This window comes from Lutra lutra, chromosome 16 (genome assembly GCF_902655055.1).
Source record: "Lutra lutra chromosome 16, mLutLut1.2, whole genome shotgun sequence".
NCBI classification, from domain to species: Eukaryota; Metazoa; Chordata; class Mammalia; order Carnivora; family Mustelidae; genus Lutra; species Lutra lutra.
This window is the reverse complement of record NC_062293.1, coordinates 45,994,412-46,009,495: the sequence shown is the minus strand read 5'-3', so window position 1 is coordinate 46,009,495 and position 15,084 is coordinate 45,994,412. Positions and strand designations below refer to the sequence as shown.

General features: G+C 49.0%; 1 protein-coding gene across 5 annotated transcripts in view; it reads left to right on the top strand.

Annotated features, from left to right (window-relative positions):
- Positions 1–15,084, top strand: part of SMG6 (SMG6 nonsense mediated mRNA decay factor) — a 243,790-nt gene that overhangs the window by 207,540 nt on the left and 21,166 nt on the right. For all 5 annotated transcript variants that reach the window (XM_047708496.1, XM_047708495.1, XM_047708497.1 and 2 more), the window contains one exon: positions 13,358–13,534. In XM_047708496.1, coding sequence (XP_047564452.1) covers positions 13,358–13,534 — 177 coding nt within the window. The remainder of the gene's footprint in view (positions 1–13,357; positions 13,535–15,084) is intronic.

Below are 15,084 nucleotides of genomic sequence, written 5' to 3'. Positions count from 1 at the left end.
TTTTTGTACCTTAGCTAAAGAAGAGTTGCCTTATGAAGAATGGACTACAGTGGTGACCACCTTCACCTAGTCTTCCACCCTTTAAAACACTGGATTCTCAAACGTATTCATAGGTACCTGGGACACTTGCTTAGAGCGTACATTCCAAGCCCCTAGCCCTAGAAGCGTTCACTTATTTAGTCCAAAGTGGAATCTAGGATTCTGCATTTTCAACAAGCTCACTATGTGATTCTGGTGCAGGTGGTTTTTTTTTTTTTTTTTTTTTTTTAGTGTTGGGGTGCCTGGGTGGCTCAGTCACTTGAGTGTCTGCCTTGGGCTCAGGTCATAGTCTCAGTGTCCTGGGATCGAGCCCTACATCGGGCTCCCTGCTCAGTGGGGAGCTTGCTTCTCCTTCTCCCTCTGACCCCCATTCATGCTTGCTCTCTCTCTAGTGCTCTCTCACTCTCTCTCAAATAAATTTGTTTTAAATGCTTTTTAGTGTTTAGAGGTTTAGAAAAAGGAACTGATTATTTCTTGAAATTTCTTCTGTGTCCCAGACATTTAACTTACCTACACGTTATCTCAAATTGTGGGTGGACTTTTTAGTTAGTTAGCTTTAGTTAGCCAAGCTTGTCTTATCTCCAGCTGTGAAACACAGGCCACACGTAGGATCCAGGTCTCTAGATGCAGAACCTGAAAATATGACTTAATGTGGCCTTTCTACCTCAGCCCTAATCTCAGAAAATTTCTGTGTGCCATATTTTTAATATGCTATGGGGAGTCTGGAGATACGGCAGTTTCTTCTCAGAGCATGACATTAGTGCTTTGAAGGACATAAGTCTTACCTCTTGCTGAGGTGTGTTATGCCTTGCCCTGGGGCAGCAGCCTCCAGTTAAGACAAGGCAAAACATGCCCAGAGCTTCGCTTGTTGTGGTATTTTATTTCAAACCCAAAACTCTGTAGGCCGCCTGTCGAAAGAGAGCACCTGTCTCTCACTGAGCCCAAACCTCCACGGGAAGCACCACCCAAAGCAGAAGGTAGCATCTCTGAGTGTGTGTTGCACAACACAAGGAGCCTGATTCACATGTTGTACAGTGTGGCTGACTCCCCTCCACGGAAGAATCGTGTCTTCCATGTCGCCCGCGGAGCCAGTGTGTGTCAGATAGTGCTTTAAAGATACGCTTACTTACATGTGTGTGTGTTTATACAAATTACAGTTCCAACCCTCAAGAATCTTACTTAGGAGAGAAAACAGGACAGATGAATGGGAGAAAGTTACTGAGAAGCATAAGCAAATCAACAGATATTTATGGATGTCATGAATTTGAGAGGGAATGCATTCTCAGGTGACAAATTTAGGATCCAAATAGAACTTGATAAGCTACAATGAAAGAAGTAAATAACAAAATGAAATTAAATAGGAATAAGTGTAAATCCCGCCTTATCCAAAAAGTCAGCTGCACATAGCAAGTAGCATGCAGCACAATAATAAATAAACAGGTTTTTTCTATCGCATGGGGAGGCCTCGGTGAAGGACTGTTTAAAAGGGAATAGTGGGGGCACCTGGGTTGGCTCAGTGGGTTAAGCATCTGTCCGCGGCTCAGGTCATGGTCCCAGGGTCCTGGTATCAAGCCCCAAGTCAGGCTCCCTGCTCAGGAGGGGAGCCTGCTTCTCCTCTCTCTCTCTCTCTTCTCTCTCACTCTCAAGTAAATAAACAAAATCTTTTTTTTTTTTTTTAAAGGAAGAATAGTGGAGGGGCGGCTGGGTGGCTCAGTTGGTTGAGCATCTGACTCTTGGTTTTGGCTCAGATCATGACCTCAGGGTCATGAGATTGAGCCCTGCATCAGACTCTGGGAGCAGAGGACAGGGATCTGCTTAAGATCTCTCTCTCCCTCTGTCCCTCACCCCTCAAATAAATGAATAAATCTTTTTGGGGAAGGCGGTAAGGGCTCCTGGGTGGCTCAGTCACTTAAGTGTCTGCTTTAGGCTAAGGTCATGATCCCAGGGTACTGGGATCAAGCCCCAAGTTAGGCTCTCTGTTCAGTGGGGAGCCTGCTTCTCCCTCTACATCTACCTGCTTCTCCCCTGCTTGTGATCTATCAAATAAATAAAATCTTTTTTAAAAATTAATAAAATTGGGGTGCCTGGGTGGCTCAATGGGTTAAAGCCTCTGCCTTCGGCTCAGGTCATGATCCCAGGGTCCTGGGATTGAGCCCTACATCGGGCTCTCTGCTCAGCAGGGAGCCTGCTTCCTCCTCTCTCTCTCTCTGCCTACTTGTGATCTCTGTCTGTCAAATAAATGAATAAAATCTTTTTAAAAAATTAATAAAATTTAAAAAGGGAATAGTGGAGCACTTGCACTTAGTGCAGGGAGATACTAACCATTTATGTGGAAACAATTTGGAGATTTGTTGAATAAAAAGCTCACAGTGTGAGGCCACCAAGATGGCTCAGTTGGTTAAGTGTCCTACTCTTGATCTCGGCTCAGGTCTTTTTTTTTTTTTTTTTTTAAGATTTTATTTATTTATTTGAGAGAGTGAGAGAGAGCAAGAAGGGGAGAGGTCAGAGTGAGAAGCAGACTCCCCACCGAGCAGGGAGCCCAATATGGGACTTGATCCTGGGACTCCAGGACCATGACCTGAGCCAAAGGCAGTCGCTTAACCAATTGATCCACCCAGGCGCCCCTGAGCTCAGGTCTTAATCTCAGAGTCATAAGATCAAGCCCCACATCAGGCTCCATGCTCAGTGTGGAGTCTGGTTGAGATTCTTCATCTCCCTCTGCCCCTCTCCTGCTTGCACACTCTCTCTCTAATATAAATAAATAAATCTTTGGGGTGGAGGGGGGAAGCTCACAATGTGTCCTTATTACAAGGTGGTGGACAATAAAACCAGCACAGTTCTGGCCTCAATTCAGAGAACTGAGGTATCCAGAATGGGACAAGAAAGAGATGTCCCGGGGCGCCTGGGTGGCTCAGTGGGTTAAGCCGCTGCCTTCGGCTCAGGTCATGATCTCAGGGTCTCTGGGATCGAGCCCCGCATCGGGCTCTCTGCTCAGCAGGGAGCCTGCTTCCTCCTCTCTCTCTGCCTGCCTCTCTGCCTGCTTGTGATCTCTCTCTGTCAAATAAATAAATAAAAAATCTTAAAAAAAAAAAAAAAAAGAGAGATGTCCCATCTGTTCTTGGCTGTCGGATCACCTGTGGGCACTCATCTAAGAGACGTTATTCAGTCTTAGTGAAAGTCTCAGTGGAAGAATAAGCAGGATGTTGAGGAGACATTTTAAGTGAAGGACAGTTGAAGGAAGTGGGACTGTTTAGCCTAGGGAAGGTATAACACAGCTTCAAATAATTTGAGGCCAATCAGAGAGAAGCAGAATTTGGCCTTTTTTACATGGTCGCAGAGAACAGAATTAGAAGCACTGGAGGCAGATTTGGGGCTTAAAAGCGGTAGTCATTTCTACCAATCAGAAAAGTCCAAAACGGAACGGGTTTCCTAGTGGGAAACGAATCCCTGTAAAGTCAAGACAGTAACAGGCTTCTCCGACAGCATGACCAAGAGTGGAAGGCAGCAGGGAAAACAAAGAAACCTGTTAAGTAGGTGATAATAAAATTACTTACACATTTCTTAAACAATAAGTAATGATGGTTTTAAAATCTTCCTGAGGGACTTACATCCTCCCCACCTGAAATACTCAAAAAAGGGTTGGGTCCCTAGGAGATGATACCCAGACGGTTCTAGTGTGGCTCTCACTGACCAGTAACTCTTTGTGGCATGGAAGTAATACACATGCCGAGGGGCTGCTGCAGATATCAGAGAAGGTGAATGGAGTGTAAGCCTAGCCCGCAGGTGCCGAAGGGACACCCATGGACTTAAGAGAGTTTGTGTACGTTACTCTGGAATCCCTCTCTGGGCTCAAAGTTCTGTGAAGTCAAGAACTGTCATGCATCTGCCTTGCTCTTTCTTATCTGCCCAGGATGTCTAGCATAGTCCCTGTCGCATGGTAGAGCCCCAGGAAGAATATGTGGGCAGTGGGCTGGCGCATTAGATTTCTGTTTCTTTTCTATCTTTCTTTTTTTTTTTTTTAAGATTTTATTTACCTTGAGAGAGCATGAGCAGGGGAAAGAAGCAGATGGAGAGGGAGAAGCAGGCTCCCAACTGAGCAGGGAGCCCAATATGGGGCTCCATCTCAGGACCCTGGGGTCATGACCTGAGCCAAAGGCAGAGGCTTAACCGACTGAGCTACCCAGGTGCCCCTAGATAAGACTTCTTAAGAAGAAATACTTTTTCACCAAACTTAAAGGAAGGCGAGGGAATGAATTGATTGCATAAAGGCAAAGTCACTGTAGGTTGGGGGAATAACCTGTAAAGTCTCCGAGGTGCAAAAGGGAGCAAATGGCATGTAGGGGAATCTCAAACAGGGTTGCGTGGGCCCTGGAGTTGAGGATTATGGAATAATAGCAAGAAGTGAGAGTGGTAACATACAGTGGGGTGGGGTAGGTGGGTGATAGAGGGCTTGGACAGGTCACGGAAAGCATTAAGAGAGGTTGGGATTTCATCTTCTAGCAAGGCTGAGCCCAAGGGAATTACTTCTCCTTCCTGACTTCCTGAGGACCCGTCTGCCTAAATGGGTAAAGGAGCAGTGTGCCAGGTCTCTACAGGCAGGGAGCTCTTCTCCGTGGCCTGCCTCTTCCTCCTCCTTGAGGGAAAAAGAATGAGGATTCGCCCACCCGCCCCCCCCACCATGTGCTTTAGGTAACAAGGCCAGAGTGATGTATTTCTGTCTCGATACAGAGCATCTTCCATATACCTGATCTGAATATGACCCACTGCCCACTGGAGCCAGCCAGGACCCTGTTTTCTGCTGAATCCTCAGGGTCTGGAATAGTTCCTAATGCACACAGTAGGCACTTAGTAAATATTTGTTGAGTTGACTGTCAACTAAATGTGTTGAATGCTGCAGGTGTCACAGAGAAGGTACTCTCCCTGACATGCATAAAATCAAACTGGGAACAAATTTGGTGAAGGAGCTTGACCACACACCTAAAAGGTGGCCCCCTGATCCTGGCTGTTTAGAAGGCAAATAAGAATGTAGCTCAGAGTGACTGGAGCCCAAGATGTAGTGCTCCTGGCCCAGAACTAACTGGCAGTGTTGAAGTAGATTGCATGTGGATGTTTGCAGGCTGAGACAGACAAGAGGACTTTCATCCCCAGGGGCTGAGCTTGTAGCCTCCCCTGCTGGTTCAGTAAGTGAGGGCCCCGGCGCCTGTGTTCCAGGTTTCAGACCAGCTGAAGCCAGCCAGACCTGAAAGGCTTGTGTTGGCAGTGCCAGTATCCGCCCCTGACTCTTGCCAATGTGGGTGGCTGCTCTCAGAGCACTCTGCAGGGGAAGCAGATTGGACTGCAGCCCAAGCTGCTGCTGCCTATAGTTTGCTCTCTCCAACGGGCTCATGTCAAGAATATACCTTGCTTATTCAGCCGGAGCTCAGAACTCTAGAAGCGAATAGTTTCTTTCCATGAGGGCACTGTACAAGAAAAGCAAGCTGTACTTTGCGCAGGAGAATCCAGACTCCTATCTGGCTTTGTTCAGAATTCCAAGCTCAGGAAATTCAGGTGAGTAGAAAATGCCACTTTGGGGATTTTCTCATCATTTCCTTTGTATTGAGGAACCTGGAGCAAGGATCCAGCTGGGTTTCATTTAAGGAGGATATCATTAACAAAGGCAAAGCCACCACACAACCCCAAAATGAAGGGACCAGGTGGGCAAGCCAATCATGATATTCAGTACAGGATTTTACTTCTGTTGTGTGAATTAGTGGCAGACTTAAGTCTGGGTCCTTGGGACCTCTAGAGTCCCATAGAATTCGTGTCTCTGGTTAGGTCTAGGAATCTTTTTGGAATAGGAAGAGACACAACTAGAGTGAGGCTGGGCCTTGCCTCCACCAGGTGATCTACCCTGAAGCCTGGATCCAGTACCTTAATTCTGAATAAGATATTTTCAACAGCTTCAGCAGGCAGGTGAGCATTCCAGGGGCATGAGTGCCCGCCCCATGCTTCCTTCTGTACCTCTAAGTTTGGCTTCCACACATCTCTGGGCAGAGTGAGGCAGCCAGAAAGAAAAAGAAAATTACAGCCTTTCATATATCATTGGCCCAAGCACCTTGCTAAATACTTGATATGCATTATTAGTTTCAAACCTTAGAACAACTTGAGCAAACAGAGGCTCAGAGATGCTAAGTAACTTGTCTAAGGATACACAGCCAGGAAGTTGTAGTTAAGACTTGAGTTTGGGGGGACGCCTGGGTGGCTCAGTTGGTTAAGCAGCTGCCTTCGGCTCAGGTCCTGATCCCAGCGTCCTGGGATCGAGTCCCACATCGGGCTCCTTGCTTGGCGGGGAGCCTGCTTCTCCCTCTGCCTCTGCCTGCCATTCTGTCCGCCTGTGCTCGCTCTCTCTCCCTCTCTCTCTGACAAAAAAAAAAAAAAAAAAAAAAAATCTTAAAAAAAAAAAAAAGACTTGAGTTTGGGGAGTGCTTGGGTGGCTCAGTTGGTTAAGCATCTGCCTTTAACTCAGGTCATGATCTTAGGGTACTGGGATCAAGCCCTGCATTGGGTTCCCTGCTTAGTGGGGAGCCTGCTTCTCTCTCTATCTAGCTGCCTCAAATAAATAAATAAAATCTTTAAAAAAAAAAAAAAGACTTGAACTCGGGGCACCTGGGTGGTGCAGTTGGTTAAGGATCCTACTCTTGGTTTCCACTCAGGTCATGGTCTCAGGGTTGTGAGATAGAGCCCTGTGTGGGAGGGGTTCAGTGCTCAGTGTGGAATCTGCTTGAGATTCTCTCCCTGCCCCTCCCACTTGTGTGCACGTGCACACACTCTCTCTCAAATGAATAAGCAAATCTTTAAAAATAAATAAAGATTTTTTTAAAAGTCTATACTTTTTGTTAAAAATTTTTTTTTATAAAAAGGCTTGAATTCAAGGAGCACTTGGGTGGCTCAGTTGGTTAAGCATCTGATTCTCGATCTCTGCACAGGTCATGATCTCAGGGTTGTGAGATCAAGCCCCACATTGGAGCTCTGTACTCAGGGGAATCTGCTTGAGGATTCTCTCTCTCCCTCTCTCTCTCTGCCCCTCCCCCTGCTTGCATGCTCTCTTTTTCTCTCTCTCTCAAATTGAATAAATAAAATATTTTTAAGAATTAAAAAAAAAAAGACAAGTCTATGAAGCCCAGATTTTTTTTAAGATTTATTTATGTGAGAGAAAATGCACACGTGTGCATGGTAGGGAGGGGCAGAGGGAGAAAAGAATGTCAAGCAGTCTCCCCAATGAGCAGGGCTCTAAGCAGGGAGCCCAACCTGGGGCTCAGACCCACAACCCAGAGATCACAGCCCGACCTGAGACCAAGAGTCGGACACGCAACCAGCTGAGCCACCTACGCGCCCCCGAAGCCCAGACTCTTTATCAACCCCCTTTATTTCTTCAGCTTGCCTCTTTCCAGAATGGACCCATTGTTCCTACTGTTGTACTTCTTACTGCCAGCTCCACAATGCTGTTCTTCACTCTCCAGGATAAACATAATCTCCCTTTCAGTAGCCAAGTACCTGTACCTTTTGGACTATACAGTAAAACTATGAGGGTAGCCTTTTCCCTCTCCCCCAAGTCTTCCCACCTGCCCATTTTCCAGTTCCCACCCACCCCTCTCTGTGAGACATACGGGCCGCGCAGGGGTGCTGGTGCCTGCACGCACACACAGTGGATGTGGGTGAGGCGAGCAGGCTGTTATCCCTCTCTGAACAGGCATCTGTGCATTGCCACCTGATGGAAAATGGCCCCCGTTGCCTCCACTAGGAAAAAAAACATAGCCTTTGGGACCAGCCATGTGGGCTGGGGTGGTTGCTGTGGGTTGATTGATAACATTAGCATCTCATCTTGTGATTCACTGACCTCTCAACTAGCACAGACTCAGGGCTCAGGAGTGCTGGGTCTAGACATTGGGATCCAAAGTGACTGAGTGAGGGGCCTTCATTTAGCTGCCTTGTAGAGATATGGGGCCCTGCTGCACTAAGGATAGGGAAGGAGTGAAATGCTGATTGATTCCTTTGGATGGCACGCCCACGGGTTACCAGGTTATGCTTTCAGTGCCTGCATAGGTCTCCTTTCTTTTCCCTCTGACCTGGGACCCTCTCTTACAGTTCAGTACCAATTTCTTCTGACTCAGGTAGGCTACCAATGTCTGTCTCTCCATTGTAAGCTACTTCCTGTGTCTTCAGAGTACTTACTTGTACATCCTTATGGCCAGCTTCCTTTCTGCCTCTGGATTCTGCTCCCTGCCTGGAAGTCCCTCCCTCTAGGAATGTAAGTAAACCACTTCCTCTGTCCTCCCAGCTCCAGAGGATTCCCTGTGTCTGAACTTTCATTGGCAGACCTCTTAGGCTGACCCACCCTTGGCCACTACAGAATTGTCCTTCCCACCCTGCAGGCTCCTGTGAGGGTGAGTCGTGAATAACCAGAGGTTCCCAGTTTTTGAAAACACTTTTTAGTCTGACTTGAGCTTCTTGTAACCAATCCTGTAGGTTTGGCTTATTAAAGATGATAATTAACCCATTGCTAATTAACCTCAGAAGCCAGCCAAGCAGCCTCTATTCACCAGCCTGGGTGGTGGATTTGTAGACTATTTTAAGCTTTCTTAATAATCTCAGCAAGACTTCACTTTCCTGTCTGCATCTTATTTGCTCTAAGGACATTCTGTAAAATTAACAAGCTATAAAGTTTGATTGAAGGTTTCAACAAATGTGAGAATAATTGGCTCCATTTAGAGAAACAAGAAAAACAACCTGTAAACTTAAGTTTGTAGAGGAAAAAACCCATGTGATTTTTCTCTTTAACCAGAGGAGCAGTAGCAAGCGGGACTTTTTTAAGGCCAGAAAAAATAGAACTGGCTGATAGCATAGGTTTAAATTCTGATTCCCCCAAACCAGAAGTTCAGAAAAAGAAGTTTTGCAAAATCTAACCAGCCACCGTTGTGCTCTTGTGCCTTCCAGGAGGCCTATTTGGAGATAACAAGAACCCAGTAAAGATGGCATGAGCCCCTCATTCCCTAGGGCTTGCATCCAGAGACCTGGTTCAGCTCTGTGATGCCTCCTTCTATTCCTTTGCTACGTGGGCGCAGAGAAAGGAAGAATGTTTTCCCTTCCCCGTGGCAGCTATAAGGTGCTAAGTCTTACAACTCAGAGTACATCAGTCTGTGGTACTTGGTGCTCAGTTCCTTTTTTTTTTTTTTAAGATTTTATTTATTTATTTGACAGAGATCACAAGTAGGCAGAGAGGCAGGCAGAGAGAGAGGAGGAAGCAGGCTTCCCGCTGATCAGAGAGCCCGATGTGGGCCTTGATCCCAGGACCCTGGGATCATGACCTGAGCTGAAAGCAGAGGCTTTAACCCACTGAGCCACCCAGGTGCCCTGGTGCTCAGCTCCTTTACTCTCTGTCTCTTCCCTCCTCCCCCATCTTCCATAAGATAGCTTAGATCGCTTTTTCTGTTCCTTCCAGGCAGGGCATATCTGACCAGGCTGGGCTTGTCCCCTCCCAAGTAGCTATAGAGAGTTTCCAGAGAACTCCATTCCTTGTTTATCTACCACACCCACCCCAAGGTGCCCCAGACAGGTAGCTCAGTCTGCCTTCCCTCTTCTCTTTTAACCTAGAGGTTTCTTTCTGCTTTCCATAAGACCTAACCTTCCGTGTAGTTCCAACCTCCAGATACCCCATGCCTGCTCACATTGTATCTCTAAGGAACTGAGCCTCGGACAGGCCAGGCTCTTGTATCGCCTTGCCACATCTCACTTTCAGTTTTCCTTTCTGCCTGGTTCTTTGCGTGTGGATCTGATCCAGTGATAACTGGAGCCCTGAAGCTAGAGGTTTCAGTTCCCACTGGTGGGGCTCACTGCCTCAGATGGGCTTCAGGGGAAGGGAAAGGGGCTTTCTCTGGGTGCCTTTCTTTTAGCTCTTCCCTGACCTAAAGCCTCAGTTTTCTTCTCAGTGCTGACTAGAGTGATTTGTGTGAGACGTTTTGTCCATCAACTTGGGAGCTCTGGTAACCTCCTACACAGTGAGTCTCCCTCCAGAAAGGCCAGGACTACTACTGAGAAGGTGATGGATCCCAGGTTCCCAGGGTATTCCCTGGTCATCAACCCTTATGCCTCCATCTAGCTCTAGGCCCACCCCGCCTGTTACCAGCACGGGAAGGAGTCCTCTTCTGCCCAGCTCTTTCTCCTCTAGAGAATCTAGAGTTTGCCCAGAGCTGCAGTGTACAGATGACTTACATTCTGTGTTTTTCATTGATACTGACTGGAAAAGTGTGCTCATGAACAGAGCTATCGTGGAGATTATGTCATAGACTTTAGCTGGACTCCTTCCTCTCCAAGCTGGGAGCCCAGCTTTAACCCCTGTCCTACCAGGAAGTCCTCCTTGGCCAGCCAAAGATCATCATGGAGTTGGCCCTTTGTGGGTGGTTCAAAGGGCTGCTTCTGTCATGATGTCTCTTATTAACCATATTTACACTTTCTTCCCCACTCAGGTGCTGGAGGATTTGTCCGGGAGAATATTGTCATAAGCCTCTTGTAGACTAGAGGACCAAGGGAATTGTAGTGCTCACCCTGCTGGGCTCATTCCTCCTGTCTTAAAACAGAATGCTTTAGCAGATAGGCCATCGGGCTGCGGACAGAGTTCTCTAAGACCCTGGGCAAGCCCTGGAATTTGTGCCTCAGTTCCCCCATTTGCTAAATAACTAGAAGCACATTCTCACTCACAGTGCCCTTTGGGAACCTAAGGAGACCGCACAACTTTGGCTGTCCTCCCTATTAGTTGGATTGCAGGGGAGAGAGTTCGCAATTCCAAAAGGCTAGGTGGCTTTTCTCTCTCCAAATGCATAGAATTCTCTCCATACCTCTCAGTGCAGCTCAGAGACCCCACTGGATCAAAGCCGCTTGAGAATCCCATCAGGAGTGGCCTTGCCCTAGGGAAGAAACTAATGGCCATAGCAGACAAAATCCCCAAGGAAACCAGGGTGACAATCAAAGGTGGAGGGCACTCCTTTTTGCTTTTGTGTCCATGTGAATGACAATCCCCATGGATCCCCTAAGGATGTTCTGCAGGCAGGCTCAGGATGTCTGCATCCCTGGGTCCTGCTGTGCCCTGGAAATCCCCATCTCCAGGAGTCCCACGTCCACACATGTGCCCTTTCTCCCTCTTGGCCAGGAATCACACTCTCTTCCTGAACCTTTGAGCATGCCACCCAGTGCATGCTAGAACAGCAGGAACTCTCCTCACTGCCTATCAATGGGCACACACAGCCACGGACACACACTCCTGCTCTGGGCAAATTTCTGCCGCATGTTTGGCAGGCGTGCCTCCATACTTATCACCATCCAGGTGGTGCCAAGGACCATGGCAAGCTTTTTCTCTGTGTTCCTCTCACCCCTCTACCCCCACCTCCTCTCCATTCAGTGGTAATAGCTTCACACTGAAAAGGAAAGTCCTGGACCCATTACATAATTCTCCATAGTGCAAGCAGTAGCTGGGGCATAAGGTCAGAGGTCATAGTGGGGTCAGGTGGCTGACACACACTGTAACGACAAGGTGGTTAAAATTAGACCACAGAGAGGAAACTGGCAGTCTTGTGGAAATGCAGAAGTTTCCTCTGCAAGTGAGAGGCTGGGGATGCAGGGAGGCCGCTGTGCGTGCTGCCTGCCAGGCCATTACTCATTGCAGCTCTGTTCTTTAATGCGTTTTAGCCCCTGCTTCTGTATTTCTAGCCTTCCTCGTGACGTGTTTGAACACACGCAATGGAACTTATGGTTACCTGCCCTGGCCCAAGCCCAGGACTGGACACTCCAAACTCAAGATGGCTGTCTATTCCTAAGTCTACTCTGGGTCGCCGAGCACCTATTAGGTCAGCTTCTCAGGTGGAGGTGGTCAAGGTCCTTATCCTGAGATTCAGGCCTGTAATGTTCCCCAGGGCCATTGGTGAGGGTGCGCAGGGGCCACTCCCAGGCAGGGGAAGAGCAGGTTTGGCGCAGAGAGGCAGCAGAGGATAGAGTCACAGAGTTGCAGTCACAGTTGACTGGTGTGTGCTGCCATTGGCCCTGGCTGGCCAGCTGGCACAGTAGTGCTCATTTCCACAGTGTCCTAGAAGACTTGGCTTGTGCCTGCCTCATGCTCCCGTGGTGTCCAGAAAAGGGACAGATGCACCTGTGAAACAGTGAGCACACAATCAGAGCCAGTCTCCAAGTTAGTACTTGACTGTGTGATCCAGAGGTAGAGGTCACGTTCACATTCTGGAATGGGGGGGCTCTCTACAGGGGCTAGAGTCAGTGCTGCTGAAGGGGTGGTGGTCTTCAGCAGTTTCCAAGCTCCAGATCGAGCAGGGCTCTTCCTCTCCCTTGGAGGAAAGGACCCCGAGGGCAGGGATGAACAGCAGGTCATGACAGGGTGCCAGCAGTGCAGATGGGTTTGCAAGTAAGGACGCACCTGTGTGGTCTAGCTGGAGAAGGACCCCAGACAGAGTGACTGTGGAAACGTCATCTGAGACACTTTCGACGATTGCTCAAGATACTGAATTTCATTTCGGCTCAATCAGTCCCAGCTTCTCTGACAGCACTGGCTTACATGCTAATGTGGCCACATGGGAGCAGGATGGCACAAACCCCTGGAGGAGCAGAGCTTTGGTGAAACACCCCCCTACCTGCTTTGTCTGTCTCCCTTCTTCTGACAACAGTTTCCTGCCTGACCCCAGTCTCTTGAGCATGAGAAGCTCTTGGGTGGGGCAGGAACCTGTCAGGGGAAGCCCAAAGTGATCTAGCTGAAATGAAACAGCCAAGAAAGCCCTCATCATTCATTTTGCACTCAGGCTGGAAGTGCTCCTCTCGGGAGCCTAGAGAGGGGAGCTGGGAGGGGAATGGAGAGTGGCAGTGAGGGTACCAAGAAGCTGTGTTCTGTGAAAGCGGTGTTCTGCACTCCACCCTGCCTTCTATCAGTTAAATACTATACTCAGATGAATTTAATTTATTATTTTTTATATCAGGACCTCAGCAGAAGAAAGGCAAAAGCCCCAGAGGGCACCTATCATTGGTCATGGGGATGTCTGCTCCCCCAGGGATGACCTAAAGAGAGACAGTGACTTTCTTCCTCTAAAGGATCTTAGCCCTCAAACCCCCGCCCCCACTCCTCCTTCACAAGCTCCTACACACTCAAAGTCCCACTTGTCCACTCAACAGCCTTGTCCAATAACTTTGACACACTCCCTGTGTGCCCCTCTGCTAGCGAATAATGCCTGTCATCTTCGTCTTCCCTTTCAGAAAATGCTGTTTCTCTTCTCTCCCTCTTGCCCTATAGGTTATTGCAGCTGACTGCAAAAGGGTCACAGTGCTGAAGTATTTTCTGGAAGCCCTTTGTGGACAAGAAGAGCCTCTGCTGGCATTCAAGGGTGGAAAATATGTGTCAGTGGCACCCGTCCCAGACACCATGGGAAAGGAAATGGGAAGCCAAGAGGGAAAACAACTGGAAGATGAGGTACTGTGCGGGGAGAGCCCGCTGTGGCAGAGGGGAAGGCTCCCCTCCCCACCCCCAACCCTGCTCTGCCCATGGCTGCCACTCCTACCCGGTTATTTATAACCACTCGGAGCAGTATGGATGTGGACGTGACCAGCCAGCTTCTCAAGAGTGCACTCTGCTGGTGCCCCTTCCTGCCAGTCCCACCCCAGTGTCTCCATCTCCCTCTGCTACGAGTTCCAGATGCTTCTTTTTAATGTTGCATTGGAGGAGAAGGGAGGGAAAGAAAGAGTTTAATAATGTGCAGCTCGGGAGGCTTAGGAAAGGGAGTGGGGGGGGGGGTGTTAGGGTTCAGGCTGAGGATCAAGTTTATAGATGTGTGGAGCTCAGCGCAGCACAGGCCTGAACTCCAGCCTCCAGCACACGTACAGGAAGAGCTGACATTGCTAGCCCCGTGTGGAAAATCACCCCCTCCCCCAGTCTACTCTCCCTCCCTCCCTCCTCACTCCCTCCCTCCCTCCCTCCTGCACATCCTGATGTGATTAAGGAATTCTCCTCTTGTTTGTTTGCCCTTGGTTGTTCCTGTAGCCCTTGCTTCACTCCAGACCATGTGTATGTGTGTGCGCGTGCGCACGAGCCTGTGTACCCACCCGCACCAGACCCCACCGACAGTTACCCTCCCGTGCGTGTGTGTGTGTCTTTCTGAGGGGGATTGTCGTCGTGGGTCTGTATGTGTGGGGTTTGTGTGTGTCAGCTGAAGTTGGAGTCTGCTGCCAGCTTCCCTGCTGGCCATGGGTTCTGAGCAAATGTGAGTGTATGACAGTGTTGGCCCATGCTTGCGTGGGACAGCACTGCCGGCTGCCCTGCTGTACGTCTGAGTGACTCCGTCTGGGCGTGTATGCACGCACAAGCCTCACTTTTGCCTGTCAGTTGGCTCTCCTTTGTTACCCCACAATGTTAAAGGCAGAGGAGACTTAGGTGGGAAGGAATGTGGGACTTCAAGAAGGGACGGAAGTGATTCTAGCCAGAGGCCAGGTCAGCCGTAGGCCAACACAGTCATTTGGCCCACAGCAGTCTCAAGCGCCTGGTGGAGCAGGGTGGGGTGCAAGGATGAAATCAGCAACAGGCCGGGGAAGCCAGATGTCAGCTGGAAGCTGTCGTCTGTGATCTGAAGCAGTGATAGAGTGGCCACCTTTGGTTCGAAGTCTTCAGAGCAGCAGAGTCTTGGACTGGCTTCATTAGAATAGCTTGAGAGCCCCACCCCACCCCTGATGACACAGGGCTCAGCTTCCAGGACAGAGGTGGTTCCAGGGATGAAGCTGAGCCCATGATTCCAGACTCCAAATGAAACCTGGGCAGGGAATAATGGGAAAGAATGAGCTGTCATTACGGAAGGAGGCAGCAGGCTTGCTAAAGCCATCGGGGTGTCCAGGCTCCGGGCAGGACAGAGTAGTGCCACCCAAGCCTTGGGCACTGTGCAGGGAAGCATGGGTAGGGCGGCACCGTGGCCAGCTCATTCACCCACACTTCCAGGCTGAGGCAGACAGTAGAAAGGAAGCAAGGCCAGCTCT